The sequence below is a fragment of the Nannospalax galili genome, unplaced genomic scaffold (genome assembly GCF_000622305.1).
Source record: "Nannospalax galili isolate Female #2095 unplaced genomic scaffold, S.galili_v1.0 scaffold253, whole genome shotgun sequence".
Taxonomy (NCBI): domain Eukaryota; kingdom Metazoa; phylum Chordata; class Mammalia; order Rodentia; family Spalacidae; genus Nannospalax; species Nannospalax galili.
The window spans coordinates 1,947,120-1,964,341 of record NW_008335287.1 but is presented as its reverse complement, the minus strand read 5'-3'; the positions used below and the strand labels follow the sequence as shown (position 1 = coordinate 1,964,341).

The window sequence follows — 17,222 nt, the reverse complement described above, 5'->3', positions numbered from 1 at the left end:
TAGACACAGGAGCTCAGCACTCGGTCCTGACAACAACTGAGGGACCTATGAGTTCCAAAACAGCCTGGGTCCAAGGGGCCACCGGAGGAAAAACATACAGATGGACCACAGAAAGAAAAGTGGACCTCAGCACAGGATGAGTCTCCCACTCGTTCTTATTGGTCCCCGACTGTCCATACCCTCTTCTTGGGAGAGATTTACTCTCTAAGCTGAGAGCCCACATCCATTTCACTACAAAGGGAGCTACTGTAAAAGGAAAAGATGGAGCTCCACTACAGGTATTAACCTTGCGGCTAAAAGATAAACATCGGTTATATGAGGGACCAATAGCAGGATATCTGGTATATCTGATTGGCTAAGTAAAACCCCCTCGGCATGGGCCAAGACAGGAGGCCCAGGACTAGCATACAACCAGCCTCCAATAGTGGTTACACTAAAACCATCTGCAACTCCGGTTTCAATCAAACAATACCCTATGAACAAAGAGGCCCGAGAGAAAATCAGGCCTCACATCCAAAGACTTTTACAAATGGGAATACTTCACCCTTGCCAATCCCCTTGGAACACCCCGCTGCTCCCCGGGAAAAAGCCAGGGACAGATGATTATCGACCAATTCAAGACTTAAGAGAAGTCAATCGGAGGATAGAAGATATCCATCCTACTGTTCCTAATCCCTATAATCTCCTGAGTTCTTTACCTCCTAGTCATAGGTGGTATACTGTACTTGACCTGAAGCTGGAATATCAGGACAACTAACCTGGACGCGACTTCCCCAACGATTCAAGAACTCCCCTACTCTGTTTGATGAAGCTCTACACCGTGACCTGGCTGACTTTCGGAGACACATGGGACCAGGGAAGACCTCACTGACCAGCCCCTAACAGATGCAGATGCCACCTGGTATACGGATGGGAGCAGTTTTCTGCGAAACGGTGAACGTAAGGCGGGGGCGGTGGTGGTTGATGGGAAAAAAAATAATTTGGGCCCAAGCCCTGCAGGCTGGAACTTCAGCCCAACGGGCTGAATTAGAAGCCTTAACCCAGGCCCTAAAATTAACAAAGGACAAAAAGGTCAACATTTACATCGACAGCCGCTATGCGTTTGCCACAGCCCATATACATGGGGAAATTTACCGGAGGCGGGGACTCCTCACCTCGGCTGGTAAGGACATTAAAAACAAAGAAACAATAATGGCTCTTCTGCAAGCCTTGTACTTGCCAAGAAAGGTCAGCATTATCCATTGCCCTGGACATCAGCGAGACCAGGGGCCGATTGCTCGGGGCAATTGGATGGCAGATGAAACTGCCTGTCAGGCAGCGGAAGGTACTTGTATGGACTGCCTAAGGTAACTACAAAGGGTACCCCAAGGAATTTGTTAAATCATGCTTTATATATTTTGAACTTCCTCACCCTGGACTCTGAAGGCAAGTCTGCAGCAGATCGTTTTTGGCACCCTGAATCTCAAAAACAATATGCCATGGTAAAATGGAAAGATCCTCTAGATAATTCCTGGCATGGACCAGACCCAGTCTTGATCTGGGAAAGAGGATCGGTGTGCATATACTCACAACAGCATGATGCTGCTAGATGGCTCCCTGAAAGACTGGTAAAACAAGTTAACCAAATACCCGCCAGGGAGGAAACTCCTTGAGAAAACAATATATTTTTCTTTCAACAGGTCCTGAGCACATGAACCACTCCAGCTGGGAATTAGTCGCCATCATCATCATCTCTGCAGCCTTGATCATCCTTGTTGCCATCATCACATTGGTACTCATTGACCTTGCTTAAAAGCTGTAACACAACTTCTCACGACGCAGCTAACTCTACTCCTCAGAGAGATCTGCCTGCTCCTGACAGCGAGATGCCTGCAGGTTTATTCAGCTCCATGGTACAATCCTCATGTGCCTATGCAGCTGACATGGGTGGTAACAAATCCTGAGACGGGCCATACACTTCGGCTCGCCAACTAAAACCACTCGAACTTGTTGGTTCTGCTATGATGCTTCCAGAAAACCTATAGATTTTATGATTAAAATCTTGCCATAAGAAAAGGGGAGAATGATGGAATCAAACCAAGTCCCCCCAGACCAAAAGAAAAATATTCTGAAAAGTTGTACAAGGAAATAAGATGTAAAATAATTCTAACTGCTGAGAAAAAGCATGCTGTGTCCTTGGCTGTTCTGCTTTAGTGCTTGTCTTCATTGCTGTCTTTATTCCTGTTCCTTCCTCATAGAAGAACTGCTTTGTACCTACTCAGGTCATTAGGCCCACCTAGAGAGAGACTAGATACGGATGATTTCCTGGGAACTCAGTTTCCTGGTATTAGACTTCCCCCTCCCACTACTGCTGCTCCCCCCCTCCCACTTCTGTCACTTGTAGTTTGTGGGTTTTGCCTTTAAAAGAAGCCTGTGAGCTGAGCTCTTGGCTGCTGCTCTCTCGAGTGAGGCAGAAGCCCGTCTGCGCAAACGATTAAATCCTCTTGCTTGTTGCACCTCCTGGTCTGAGGACTGAGTTATTGGGGTGCGGCCTCCCGTGGACATTGGGTACCCCTGCTTGGGGGTCCTACAACCCATGTCGTGCAATGCCCTCAGAGGTCAGAAGGGGCTGTCAGATCCCCTGGGATTGGAGCTACAGACAGTTGTTAGCTGCCATGTGGGTGTTGGGATTTGAACTCAGGTTTTCTGTAGCCAGTGTTCTTAACTGCTGAGCCATCTCTCCAGCCCTGCCAGAAATAAATTTTAAGTTTTGTTTTCTAAAAGAAGGCCAAATATGTAAGCAATGTCAGCACCCAGAAGCCGAGGCTATATGGTAGGAGAGACCCTTTCTCTGAAAAACAAAATAAAACTCAAAACAAAAAAAACATAAGGCCAGGTGTGGTGATGCATGCCTTTAATCCCAGCACTCAGGTATGCAGAGGCAGGCCAACCTGGTCTAGTTCCAGGTCACACTACAGAGAGACTTTAAAAAAAAAAAAAAAAAAAAAAAGAAACAAATGAGGTGTAGCTCATTAGAAGAGTTTTCTACCACTTGAGACCCTGAGTTCAATTCCAAGTACCATACAATTTTTAAAAAGGAAAGGAAAACAAATAAAAATGGACAAGACTTAGACCATACAAACCTACCTTTACTTTCAAGTTTTTCATCCACTTTGACATTGCCAGGGAATCCATTTTCTATAAGACAGTGTTCAATAAGAGCTGGCCCATAGGCTAAAAACAAAAGGTACTATTTTTAGTATTTTCTTATAGAATGACATTTAAAACAGTATAACTTTATATGCCAATAGAATGATCTACTCAAATAAAAGTATCCAGTGAAAATAATTTTACTTCTTTTTAAATAGTATTAGAATTAACAAGTGGGAGTTTGCGATTACAATAAACGAAATAAATCAGTCCAAGTTATAGGTAGTGATAGCATTGAGCCATATATATATAAGATTGTAAGGGCTGGATATGTAGCTCAGGGGCAGAGCCATTTGCTTAGCACACATAAGACCCTAGGTTTGATCCTCTGCACCACAAAGAAACACATTATAAAGGAAATTACAAACTATGGCCAGGAGGGATTTATCCCCCAAATTCAAGTCATTTGGCATTAGAAAATTGACTAATGTCCCAATTAACAAATGAGCAATATGCCTAAACAAACATTTCTCAAAAGATACAAGCAGCAGCAGCAGTTGGACAAGGAAAGACTTTGCACACTGTTGGTAGGAACATATACTAGCAAAAACATTATGTATTAATGGAGGCTTCTCAATAAAGTAAAAACTGAACTACCATACGATCCACTGTGGGTCTGGATCCTGAGAAGTGAAGTTAGCATGACAAAGACACTTCCACTTCCACTATACTGTAGGATATTCACAGAAATGGAAACTACCAAAATGTCAATCAACTGATGAACAGATAAAGAACTACATGATTTCATGCATATGTGGAATCTAAAAAGGTTGGGGCTGGAGAGATGGCTCAGCGATTAAGAACACTGGCTGTTCTTGCAGAAGACCCGGGTTCAAATCCTAGCACCCACATGGCAGTAACAAACTATAACTCCAGTTCCTGGGGATCTGACAACCTCTTCTGTCCTCCTCGGGCACTGAATGATACAGTGTACTTACCTACATGCAGGCAATACATGCATACACATAGAATAAAAATAATAAAATATTAAAAAAAAAAAGTTAATCTCAGAAATTGAGTGGTTGCCAGAATCTGAGAATAGTGATAAGAGGTCAGGTGGCTAGTGTGTACACTGAAATACAGTTAAATGGAACATAAGTTCTGGTATGCCACTGCACAGAGAGGTGATTACAGAGAACAATGATAAATGTTTGAAGGCACAGGTATGTATATACAATATATAGATATTATATATATTATAAAATATATACAATAAATGTTAATTTTATATACAATATATAAAAAAATAAATGTTTGAAGGGATAGGTATGTATATACAATATATACATGTATCAAAATATCTTGTTACCCTAATAATACATATAATTTTCGGGGGGGCTTTTTTGAGACCCTGGCCTCAACTCACTATGTAGACCAGACTGGCCTTGAGCTCACAGAGATCCACCTGCCTCTGCCTTCTGAGTGCTGGGATTAAAGGCATGTGCCACCATGCCCAGGAAGTTTAAAATATTAATTTAAGGCCAGGAGTGGTGGTGCATGCCTTTAATCCCAGCACTCAGGAGGCAGAAGCAGGCGCATCTCTGTGAGTTCAAGGCCAGCCTGGTCTACATAGTGAGTTCCAGGACAGCTGGGGCTATAGGGAGATCCTGTCTCAAAAAGACCAAAAAAAAAAGTAATTTAAGTTGGGCATGGTGAACATACTTGTAATCCCAGCCTTCAAGAGGCTGAGGGAACAATATCACAAGTTAGAACTCAGCCTGGGCTACAACAGTAAGAGATCTCAAAATAAAAATAATACCTAGACTCTCCACAACAAGGCAGGTGGGTGAGGTGGCACACACCTTTAATCCCAGCATTTAAAAAAGCTTGGAGAGGCCAAGCAAGCCTTAATCCCAGCACTCTGGAGGCAGAGACTGGCAGATCTCTGAGTGAGGTCAGGCTGGTCCACAGAGCAAGCTCCGGGCATTCTGGGGCTATAAGGAAATCCTGTCTCAAAACCAAACCAAAACAAAAAAACTCAAGGTAAATTTAAATTACAGGGAAAAGGCTAGCTAATGTGATAAACCATATAAATAATGAAAACAATACATTACTGAGACATAGAAAAAGTGTCTGAAACTCCAACACCAATTTCTAATATAAACTGTCAATAAAGGAACCCTCATTTTGCTAATGGGTACCTATAAAAACCCTACAACTAGCTTTCTCCTGCAGCCCTCGGGTGCTCAGGTGGGTTCAAGATTCAGCTCTACCCATAATCCACTGCCATAGACGAGGACGGCATTGCTGCTGGAGGTGTGATGGATGTTAACACAGCTTTACAAGGGTGCTAAAGACCACCCTCATCCACGATGGCCTCGCATGTGGAATTCACGAAGCTGCCAAAGCTTTAGACAAGCGCCAAGCCCATCTCTGTGTGCTTGCCTCCAACTGTGATGAGCTGATGTATATCAAGTTGGTGGAAGCCCTTTGTGATGAGCACCAAATCAACCTGATTGAGACTGATGACAAGAAGCTAGGGGAATGGGTAGGCCTCTGTGAAATTGATCGAGAGGGGAAGCCCAGGAAAGTGGTTGTCTGCAGTTGTTTGGTGGTTAAGGACTATGGCAAAGAATCTCAGGCCAAGGATGTCATCGAGGAATACTTCAAATGCAAGAAATGAACAAATAAAAAGTTTGGCTCATTTTTTCTTTAAAAACAAAACAAAATGAAAAAACCCCACAGCTAGAACCATACTTATTATTAAAAGATCAATGTTTTCACCCTAAGACCAGGAAAAAGGCAAGAATATTCATTTTTATTACAGCTATTCAGCATTGTACTGGAGGTCACATCTAGTGCAATAAAAAAGAATTAAGTATTCAAAGGCATTCAGATTTGAACAAAAAAAGCTTTCTTTTTCCTCAGAGAATATGACCATATATGTTAAAAATGCCGAAGAAAGATACAATATGAATACACACACTCAAACTTCTAAACTAAGTGGTTTTATCAGTTTTGCAAAATACAAAATATATAAAAATATCACTTGTGCAGCTGGAGAGATGATTCAGTAGTTAAAAGCATTTGCTACTGCCGGGCGTGGTGGCACACACCCTTAATCCCAGCACTCGAGAGGCAGGCGGATCTCTGTGAGTTCAAGGCCAGCCTGGTCTATATCGTGAGTTCCAGGACAGCTGGGGCTACAGGAAGACCCTGTCTCAAAAAGACCAAAAAAAAAAAAAAGCATTAGCTACTATTCTAGAAGACCCAGGTTTGGTTCCCAGCACCAAAATAGTGGCTCATAACCACTCTAGCCAAGGAATCCAACACCCTCTTCTGGCCTCTTCAGGCACCCCCACAGAACAGACATACATGCAGGCACTCACACATACACATAAAATAAAAATAAACACAACTTTTTTCTTTGTCTTTTTTTTTTTGTTTTGGTCTTTTTTGAGACAGGGTCTCCCTGTAGCTCCAGCTGTCCTGGAACTCACTATGTAGACCAGGCTGGCCTTGAACTCACAGAGATCCGCCTGCCCCTGGCTCCCAAGTGCTGGGATTAAATGCGTGCCAACCATGCCCAGCTTTTTTGTCTTTTTGAGACAGGGTCTCCCTGTAGCCCTAGATGGCCTGGAACTCTCTATGTAGATCAAGCTGGCCTGGAACTCACAAGAGATTTACTTGCGTCTGCCTCCCCAGTGCTGGGATTAAATGTGTGCAACCCCCCCCACCCCGATCAAATAAACAAATCTTTTAAAAAAATGTATCAACTGTATTCTTAACCAAAAACAAAATTCAGAAAACAATTCTAGGGGCCAATGAGATGGTGCAACAGGTAAAGGGTGCCTGCCACCAAGCCTGACAACCTGAGTTCAATCCCCAGGACCCACATGGTAAAGAAAAGACTTACAAATTGTTCTCTGACCTTCACTGTGGACCATAGCACCCCTGTGCCCCCCTCCACAAAATAAATAAGAAGATAAATTTAAACAACACAAAAAGAAAAAAAAAAGGCATTTAAAGAAAATAAAATGTATACACTGAAAACTATAAAATACTAATTAAATTTAAAAAATAAAATAAATAACCCCAGCTTCAAGGCCTAAAAACAATATCAATGACCAGCACCGAAAACAACATTGGTGTAGTAGTGGCACTTTTATCTTGGGGGTAATCAACTGCTATCTAATTAGACTTAAAGCCCACTCAATGGGAAGAAACTCATGTGTGGTACTATAAACCTAGCCAAATACAAATATCTGGAGAAGTCATAGACCTTACAGAAAACTCCAAGGCTGTCACATCCATAAGCAAATGTAATATGGATCCTTAAATTTATAGACAAATATCTCAGTCACCACCCATCAAAGAAGCTTCTTTTTCAAGAGACAGAAATAGTTACAGAGTTCCACAACTGGTCACACACAGAGATTGTGAATTGCCCAAGCCTAAGTGGCATTTCTAGGATGCAACCTCTACAAGGCTCATGGAACAAGGGATGAAGAGAACATGAATACACCTTTCAGTTCTCATCAGTGAAGCTCCCTCATGCAACAGAGGGCCAGAAAACTCAAAAGGTCACAAATGGCCAAAATGCAAAGTCTGCAGAGTATGGGTCCTTGGACAGGACTCCTGTATTAAAATCCGCCCACCCAGGGCTCATGGATCATTACAGAAGAGGGGGGCGTAAAGACTGTTAAGAGCCAGGGAGAAGGTGCATGGCCATGATTTAAATATAGACTGACTAGATCCCAGTAGATGAACTTGCACTGAGGTACATCTTGGGACACTAACTTTACATGATAGGCCTTAACACAAATGATGAAAGGTATGATCTCCAGTAGGGGTGGGGGTGGGGGCTATAGGAGGGTGCCAAAGGGGAAGGGTTATAAAGATGATTTTCTGCATGAAATACACAAAAATTCAATAAAAAAATTTTAAAAACTAAATAAATGGTGAGACATTCTTTGTTCAGAGAAGACTCAATATAATTAAAATAGGAATTCTCCCCAATTAACCAACCTGAAGAATCAATGTAATCCTCCTTAAAAGTGCTAGCAGTCTTTTGTTCTTGTTGTAGAAAATAAGCCAATTCTAAATTATAAAATGAAATGTAAAGGATAGTCAAAGGCTTTCAGGAAAAAAAAAAAAAAAGATAGAACTTAAAAAAATTTAAACTACACAATTTCAAGACCATAGGTGTCTGCCAGAATAAAACTGTGACAGGAGAATCACCATGAGAAAGCCAGCCTAATCTACATAAGTTTGAGGCCAGTTGAGCTATGCAAGACCCTGCCTCAAACAAAACAAGAAACAAAAAAGAACCTAGCAAAGCTGAAGATATAGCTCAGTGGTAGAGAACTTGCCTAGCATGCCTGAGGCCCTGGGTCAAATCCCCAACACACACACACACACACACACACACACACACACACACACACATACACACGCAATCTGGAAGATGCTATCAGCCCTGAAGCCTACCAATTTTGTGAAAAGCTAAGCTAACTGGTTATTAAGATGAGCCCCCAAGTGATTGCTAGGAACTGAACCCAGTTCTGCTCTGCTTCCTGCTCTGTAAAAGCAGTAAGCACTCTTACCCACTGAATCATCTCTTCAGCCCCTGCTTTTATTTTATTTTATTTATTTATTTTTTGAGATAGGGTCTCCCTGTAGCCCCAGGTGGCGTGGAACTCACTTTGGAGACCAAGTTGGTCTCGATTTCACAAAAATCTATCTCTGCCTCTGCATCCTGAGTGCTAGAATTAAAGGCATGCACCACCACATTCAGCTTCCTGTTTTTATTTTTTGAGACAGGTATCATATATCCCAAACTGGTCTTGAACTTACTATAAAACCAAGGGATAATCTTGAATGTCTAATCCTCCTGTCTTCACTTCACAGGAGTACTGGGATTACAGGTGTGTGCCACCAAGCCCGGTATTATGTGATACTGTGGATTATACCCAGAGCTTTGTGATAGCTAAGCACACATTCTAGTAACTGAGATAACATACATCTCTAGTCCCATCTGCACTGCTTTGAAATAAAATCTAACCAACATAAAAATCTCAAACTTTATCTGGCACAACTTTTCTTTTAGGGCAATGCAGCTCAGTGGTAGATACTTGCCTAGCATGCACAAACCCTTGGATTAAATGACAAATTAAAAAACAAAAACAAAAACAACACAAAAAACTTCTTTGAAACTAAAACTCCACTTACTCAAAATATCCTTTTAAACTCCTTATTCAGAGTTTTAAAAAGATTTATTTTTATTTATCTGTTTGTCAGATCCCCTGGAACTGGAGCTAGAGGTGGCTGTGAGCTGCCCAACATGGGTGCTGAGAGTTGAATTCAAGTCCTCAGCAAGTGCTCTTACCAGCTGAGTCATGTCTCTAGCCTTCTTGTTCAAATTTTTCATCAGAACATAAAATATTTAGATATATTCCTGAAGACACTATCACATTATTTATTGTTATATGCAGGATTACTCACGAAGTAATGGGGTGAGAACTCTCTTCAGTAGTTCACCCTTGGGAGCATTAGCTATTACTTCAGTCAATCTGTAAAACAAAACTGACATTTCTTTAATTATCTTCTATTTACAAACCTGATAGCAGTATTCATATCCACACTACTTTCACATATAGCAATTCATCTAATCTTCACAAGACACTGAAATACAGCAGAAATTATTCCTGTAAGCATGAAAAATGGGTCATAACAGTAATTTATTCACGGAGCTAGAGAGATGGTCAGCAGTTAAGAGCATTTGTTATTCTTTTTTTGTTGTCATATTTTGAAAAAGGGTCTCCGGATAGCCCCAGCTGGCCTAGAAATTACGATGCAGACCAGGGTGGCCTCAAAATCAGAGATCCCCTGCCTCTGCTTGGCTTAAAGGCATGCACCAGCCACCATGTACAATGTACTTGCTGCTCTTGCAGGAAACCTGAGTTGGGGGTCTCAGCACCTAACTCAGGCAAGTTCCCTGTAACTCCAGCTCCAGGGGATCTTATGTCCCCTTCTGATACTCACACACACATGAGCACAATTCTTTCTCACACACACAAACATTTTTTCTTTATTTTTTCTTTCAGAGATAGGGTCTCCCAGACTGGCCTCAATCTCAGAGAGATCCACCTGCCTCTGCCTCTGGGAGTTCTGGGATTAAAGATGCGTACCACCACACCTGGTTATGTATGTGAGTACTAAATGACACTGGTGTACCTACCTACGTGCAAGTGATACACTCATACACATAAAAAAATAATTTTAAAAAACCCTTAAAGACATAAATTTGCTCTTCTCGAAGTTTAATTGCTTACATGAATGTTTATCTAGTTCAGTCTAAATTTAGTTACAAATAAACTTTTATTTATGTGTATGAGTGTTCTGGCTGCATGTAAGTGCACCTTACTATGCTCATGGAGGCTAGAAGAGGGCATTAGATCCCCTGGAACTAGAGTTACAGATGGTTGTTAGCAGCCATGAGGGTGCTGGGAACTGAAGCAGTTAGTGCTTTTAACCACTAATCCATCTCTACAGCCCCCAAATAAACATTTTTTAACTGAAATGTTTTCATTTCATTTTCATTCTGAAACATGACCTGGTTTACCTTTCAGTACAATATGGTATGAGTATATAAACAAAGGAGTCACCTTTCCAAAGTAAGTAAAGGTTCAGCAGCTCGAGCAAGATCAACTGGATAGCGTTCACGCACAGCAAACTTAACATCATCTGAGTCATCAGTTCGAAACCTTAGGATATTTAAAATGAGGTACTCATAATCTGTAAGAACAATGTTCCCCTGCAATAGAGTAAAATATAATTGTATGCTTTTCAAATCAGTATTGAATTTTTTTTTTTTTTTTTTTGAAAAAGAGTCTCCCAGGAACCCTAGCTGATCTATTCTTTCTATTTTATATGTATGAGTGTTTTGCTTACATGTATCAAAGTACATGTATATGCTGTGCTGGCCACAAGAGGGTGTCATATCTCCTAGAAGCTGGTGTTATCTGCTACAAGGGTGCTAGGAACTGAATCTGAGTCCTCTGCAAGAGCAGTCAATGCTCTTGAAACTTCTTTTTCAGTCTTTTTGAGGCAGGGTCTCCCTGTAGCCCCAGTTGGCCTGTAACTCATTTAGTAGACCAGGCTGGCCTTGAACTCACAGAGATCCACCTGCCTCTGTCTCCCAAGTGCTGGATCTAAAGGCGTGTGCCACCACGCAAGATAAGCTCCCAACACTCAGGCCAATTGGAGCTACACAGTAAGACCTTGTCTCAAAAAAACCCAAAACCTAAAAAAATTTTAAAACATCAATTAAATAAATAATTCTTCCCCTGCTAAACTACTTTTGTGATTGTGTTTCTTTTCCCAGAGACTGTCCTACAGGGAATATATTCAAAAGATTATTTTTTATTAGTGTGTGTATGAGAGGGGGTATGATGTGTGTATGGGGGGGGTATGCATGTGCCATGGTGTGTCGTAAAGGTCAGAGGACAACTTTATACAGTTATTCTCTTCTTACACCTTTACCTGGGTTCTAGGAAATGAACTGAGGTCTTCAGGCTAACATGGAAGGAACTTTAAACCACCACTGAGCCATCTCATCAGCCCTAATTTATTGTTAATTTGTAAACTCAGTTTCTTAAGATGATTCTGAGTTGCAGTAAGCCTTTTTCCACAAAGTCTAATCAACTTTGGGTGTACCGTACCTCAACATTCCAGACATGAAAGCTAGAAGATCAAATTCTGGTGCACAGAAAGGAAAGAGCAAACTTGAACATCTATTTTTAGGCCGGGCATGGTAGCACGTGCCTTTAGATCCAGCACTTGGAAAAAAGAAAATCTATTTTTAAGTACTAAGTACAGTTCACAGATACGACTTAAGAAAATTCCAAGCACACTCTTTCAAGTATTTACCCCCAGCTTATCACTAACTAGATAGTATGTATGCCTACTGCTCAAATCCTCCAAATGCAAAGTATCTAAAGTCAATATGATACCAGAACAGAAAAAATAAGTGGAGTCACTGGTGAAATCTGTTAAAGTCCATAGTTCAATTTAATAGTATGTACCACTGTTAATTAGTTTTAACAAAAATGTTAACATTAAAAGAAACTAAGTATAGGGTACCCAAGAACTTTGTGTTATCTTCAACTTTTAAGTCAAAAATTATTTAATTTTTAAAAATACTTTATTTTTTTTAATTTTATGTGTATGAGTATTATGCCTGCATTGTAGGTAAGCGCGCCTATGTTGTGCAATGGCCATGGAGGACAGAAGAGGCTATTGGATCCCCTTGGAACTGGAGTTATGGACAGTTGTTAGCTGCCATGTGGGTGTTGGGATTCAAACCCGGGTCTTCTGAAAGGACAGTGTTCTTAACCACTGAGCCATCTCTCCAGCACCCTATTTATTTTTACATATGTATACGTACATGTGTGTGGGTGCTAGTGGACGCCAGAAGAGGGTATTGGATCTTTTGGAGCTAGAGTTATAGGCGATTATGAGCCACCAGCAACGGATGCACAGAACAAAACTTGGGTCCTCCACAAGAACAGCAAGCACTCTTAACCACTGAACCATCTCTCCAGCCCCAAGTCCAATAGTATTTCTATATAAAAACAGCTGCTTAGGGGCTGGAGAGATGATTCAGTGGTTAAGAGCACTGAGTGCTCTTGCAGAGGGCCAGGGTTCAGTTTCTAGCACCCACATGGAGTCTGTAACTCCAGTTCCAGGGGATCTGATACCACTGTACACATGGGGTGCACTTATATACATGTAGACAAAACACTCACACATTAAATATTTAAAACAAAACAAAATGAGCAGCTACTTAGACTGTAAAAGTAATAAAAATTCCAGTACTATTTAATGCAAAGGCGTTTTACATATCATATGATCAATATGTGATAGTTTTTAATCACACAGATACCATATACACCTAAAAAAGCTGTAGGTGGGGGCTGGAGAGATGGCTCAGTGGTTAAGGGCACTGATTGCTCTTACAGAGGACCTGGGTTCGATTCCCAGCACCCATACGGTGACTAACAATTGTTCATAACTCCAGTTCTAGGGGAATCCAAAGCCCTCTTATGACCTCCGCAGCATTGCACGACACGGGTGCACTCACATACATGCAGGCAATACAGTCATACACATAAAAAAGAGTTGTAGGTAAATTAAGAGACAGACAAGTGTTGGCAAAGCTGTCCAATTAAGGGAATTCTCAACATTAATGAAAATGACAAGGTGTGAATATGAACACCTTAAACAGTACTGGATAAAAGGCAGAGTGAAAAACAAACAGGAAATATGATTCTATTCCTTTTTCCCATCTCCCAGTTTAACTTACCCTATCATAGAGCTCAATGATCAAGTGATAAGCAGCTTCATCACTTCCAAATTGGAAATCCACAATTCTATCCACACCAAGCTGTTTTGCACTGACTAATCTCCGACTCTTTAAATGTTTTCGGCACTAGAAAGAAACAGATGAGAAAGGCATTTATGTAGTAAATTCCTGACTACTTGGTACTAGACTATGAAAAATTTCAAATCATCAAGAATAATATTTAAATGGCAAATGAAACAGTAGAGTCATAAAACAAAAGCTTGCAGGTATAATCAAAGTAAATATTTTTAGTTTTTTTACATTTTTAAAAAAAATTTATTATTTTTATTTTATGTGTATGTATGTATTGCCTGCATGTAGGTAAGTGCACTCGTGTCATGCAATGCCCGAAGAGGTCAGAAGAGGCTGTTGGATGCCCTGGGACTAGAGTTACGGACAGTTGTTAGCTGCCATGTGGGTGCTGGGATTCGAACCCAGGTCTTCTGTAAGAAAAACCAGTATTCTTAACCGCTGAGCCATCTCTCCAGCCCCAGTTTTTTTTGTTTTTTTTTTTAACATTTTTATTTATATATTTACTGTATGTAAGTCAGAGGACAACTCGCACAAATCAGTTCTCTGCATTCATCATGTGAGCTTCAAGGATTAAACTCGGGTCAACAGAATTTACAATAAGTACCTTTACCTGCTGAGCTACCTTGTCAGGTCACAGTGGAAAATAAATCTTTAAACCTTTATTCTAAGTAAGTAACTATAAATATATAAATTATTTGTCTTTTTGAGACAGGGTCTCCCTGCAGCCCCAGGTGTCCTAGAACTCACTATGTAGACCAAGCTGGCCTCAATCTCACAGAGATCCATCTGCCTCTGCCTCCCAAGTGCTGGGACTAAAGGCGTGCACCTCCACCCCAGTCAAAAAAAGTTTTTTCTTTTGAGACAGGGTCTCCTTGTTGCCCCAGCTGTCCTGACTATGTACTCACTATATAGACAGACCAGGCTGTCCTCGAACTCACAAAGATCTGCCTGCCTCTGCCACCCAAGTGCTGGGATTAAAGGTGTGTGCTACTACGCCCAGCAAAATTTTTCTTTAATAGTGAAATATTTGTTGCTTCACACTACTGCTTAATAAATATCTTATTTATGCCTCAATGATCTTCCTCAAAGCCCTAGCCTTTTTCTTATTTATGTGTGTGTTTTCCCTGCATGTAGGTAAGTGCTCCCGTGTCATGCAATGCCTGTGGAGGAAAGAGGACAGAGGAGGCTGTTGGAGCCCTAGGAACTGGAGTTATGGACGGTTGTTAGCTGCCATGTGGGTGCTGGGATTTGAACCCAGGTCTTCTACAAGAACAGCCAGTGTTCTTAACCACTGAGCCATCTTTCCAGCCCCCTAGCCTTTTTCTTGTGTACACTTCATAAGCATTGGGCTGGGCAAGAGTAAAAGTTCACTCTGCAGTCTTTTCTGTTGTGGTGCTCTGGATCACAATCCATGGCTCCATGCACGGTAAATAAGTACTCTACCATTTGAACCATATTCCCAGTCTGCTTAACTTTCAAAAATCTTTTACACCATTCTTTTAGTTATCTAAATGCTTTTTGGTTAAAAAAAAATTCTGTTGGTAGAGTGTTTGCTTAGTATGCATGAAGTCACGGGTTCATGCCTCAGAACCCCATTCTTGGTTTCATAGTGAGTTACTGGGCTACATAAGACCTTGTTTCACCCACTGGGTGTGGTGGCACACGCCTTTAATCCCAGCACTTGGGAGGCAGAGGCAGGCAGCTCTCTGTGAGTTCAAGGCCAGCCTGGTCTACATACTGAGTTCCAGGACAGCTGGGGCTACAGGGAGACCCTGTCTCAAAAAAAAAAAAGTCTGTTTTAGGGGCTAAGATACAGCTCAGTTAATAAAATGATTGTCTCCATACAGAAAGGTTCCATGCCCAGTACTATAAGCAGTCACCATGTGTCCTTTAGGCTAATCTAAGACTTTTTACACTTTCTAGAATTAAGAATCTTCTCTTTATAATTCGGTATTTTCATTTCTTTGTTTGGGTTATTTTAATTTATTCTTTGAGGCACGGGTCTTACTTCATAGCCCTGGATGGCCTGGAACTCACTCACTATGTTGACCAGGCTCACTTGGAACTCAGAACAGAGATCTGCTTGCCTCTGGCCTCCTGAGTGCTGGGATTAAAGACATGCACTACTACACCCAGATAATTATTTTAATTATCAATATTATTGTGTGTGTGTACAGGGGTGAAAGTGCACATGTGGGGGTCAAAGGACAACTTTGTGGTACTGGTTCTCTTTCTCTTTATGTGGGTTCGGGAAATTCAATTCAGGTTCTCAGATTTGCTTAAGCAACAAGTGCCTTCACCTTGCCAGCTATCTGTTATTTTTGTTCTTTTGAGATACAATCTTGTTATGTAGCTCTGGATAGTCTGGAACTCACTAGATAGACCAAGCTGGCCTTGAACTCAGGACAATATTCCTGCCTCAGCCACCCAAGTGCTTTGATTACAGGAGTGTACCACCAGGCCCAGCTCTTAAGAAGGTGGCCTATATTGCTAGGCATGTTGGTGGACACCTTTAATTCCAGCACTCAGGAGCCAGAGGTAGGTAGACCTCTTTGAGTTCCAGGCTAGCCTGGTTCACACAGCAAGTTCTAGGCCAGTCAGGGCTATACAGTGAGATCTTGTCTCAAATAAACAAACAAAAACCCAAACTAAAACATTAAGAGTAGCCTATATTGACTTTGATTTAAGTAGTGATCTACACGTAAGGCTGTCAGTAAATCCTATGGGGGGCTGTGGAGGGAGGAAGAGACCTATAGTCATTTTTTTCCTAGTTCCTCAGTAATGTTTTCATTAAAAAAAAAAGGGGGGGGATGCTGGAGAGATGGCTCAACAGTTAAGAACGCTGTTCTTGCAGAAGACCTGGGTTCAAATCCCAGCACCCACATGGCAGCTAACGACTGTCCATAACTCCAGCTCCAGGGGATCTGACAGCTTCTGCTCTCTGTAGGCATTGCACAACACAGGACAATTTACCTATGTGCAGGCAATACACGCACACACATAAAATAAAAATAATAAAATATTTAAGAAAATAGTAATAATAACAAGCAGAGAAAGAGTACATGGAAACAACCCCCATTACAACAGCTGCAAATAAATAAATAAATAAATAAATAAATAAATAAATAAATAAAATGCCTCAAAAAAAGTCTAAAAATATGCTTGACCAAAGACATTATAGATCTCTATAATTAAAATTTTAAGTCTTTGAAGAAAGAAATTGAGGGAGACACCAGGATATGGAGAAATTAATATTATGAGAATGACCATCTTACCTAAAGCAATGCAATGCCAATCAAAATCCCCATGACATTTTTCACAGAATTAGAAAAAAACCATCCAAAGATTCACATGGAAGCACAAAAGACCTCGATAGCCAAAGCAACCCTGAGCACTAAGAGAATACTGGGGGGATTACTATACCAGATATTATTAAACTGTATCTTTTAAGCTGTATTACAGAGCTATACTCATAAAAACAACATGGTACTGGCACAAAAATAGACTAATGGAACAAAATTGAAGATCCAAATATGAATAAATATACTTTTAGCCACCTGATATTTGACAAAGGGGCCAAGAACATTAACTGGAGGAAAGACAGCATGTTCAGCAAATGGTGCTGGCAAAACTGGATCTCCACCTGTAGAAGAAT

The 17,222-nt window shown here is 41.0% G+C and overlaps 1 protein-coding gene and 1 pseudogene across 1 annotated transcript in view; one reads left to right on the top strand and one right to left on the bottom strand.

Moving 5' to 3' along the window:
* The window catches only part of Nemf (nuclear export mediator factor), a 68,875-nt gene that overhangs the window by 44,040 nt on the left and 7,613 nt on the right, over nt 1-17,222 (bottom strand). The window contains exons 4-7 of the mRNA XM_008829861.3: nt 13,496-13,621; nt 10,797-10,945; nt 9,634-9,701; nt 3,127-3,213 (exon numbers count right to left, since the gene is read on the bottom strand). Of these exons, the coding sequence (XP_008828083.1) occupies nt 3,127-3,213; nt 9,634-9,701; nt 10,797-10,945; nt 13,496-13,621 (430 nt within the window). The remainder of the gene's footprint in view (nt 1-3,126; nt 3,214-9,633; nt 9,702-10,796; nt 10,946-13,495; nt 13,622-17,222) is intronic.
* LOC103731532 lies at nt 4,337-5,838 on the top strand (annotated as a pseudogene).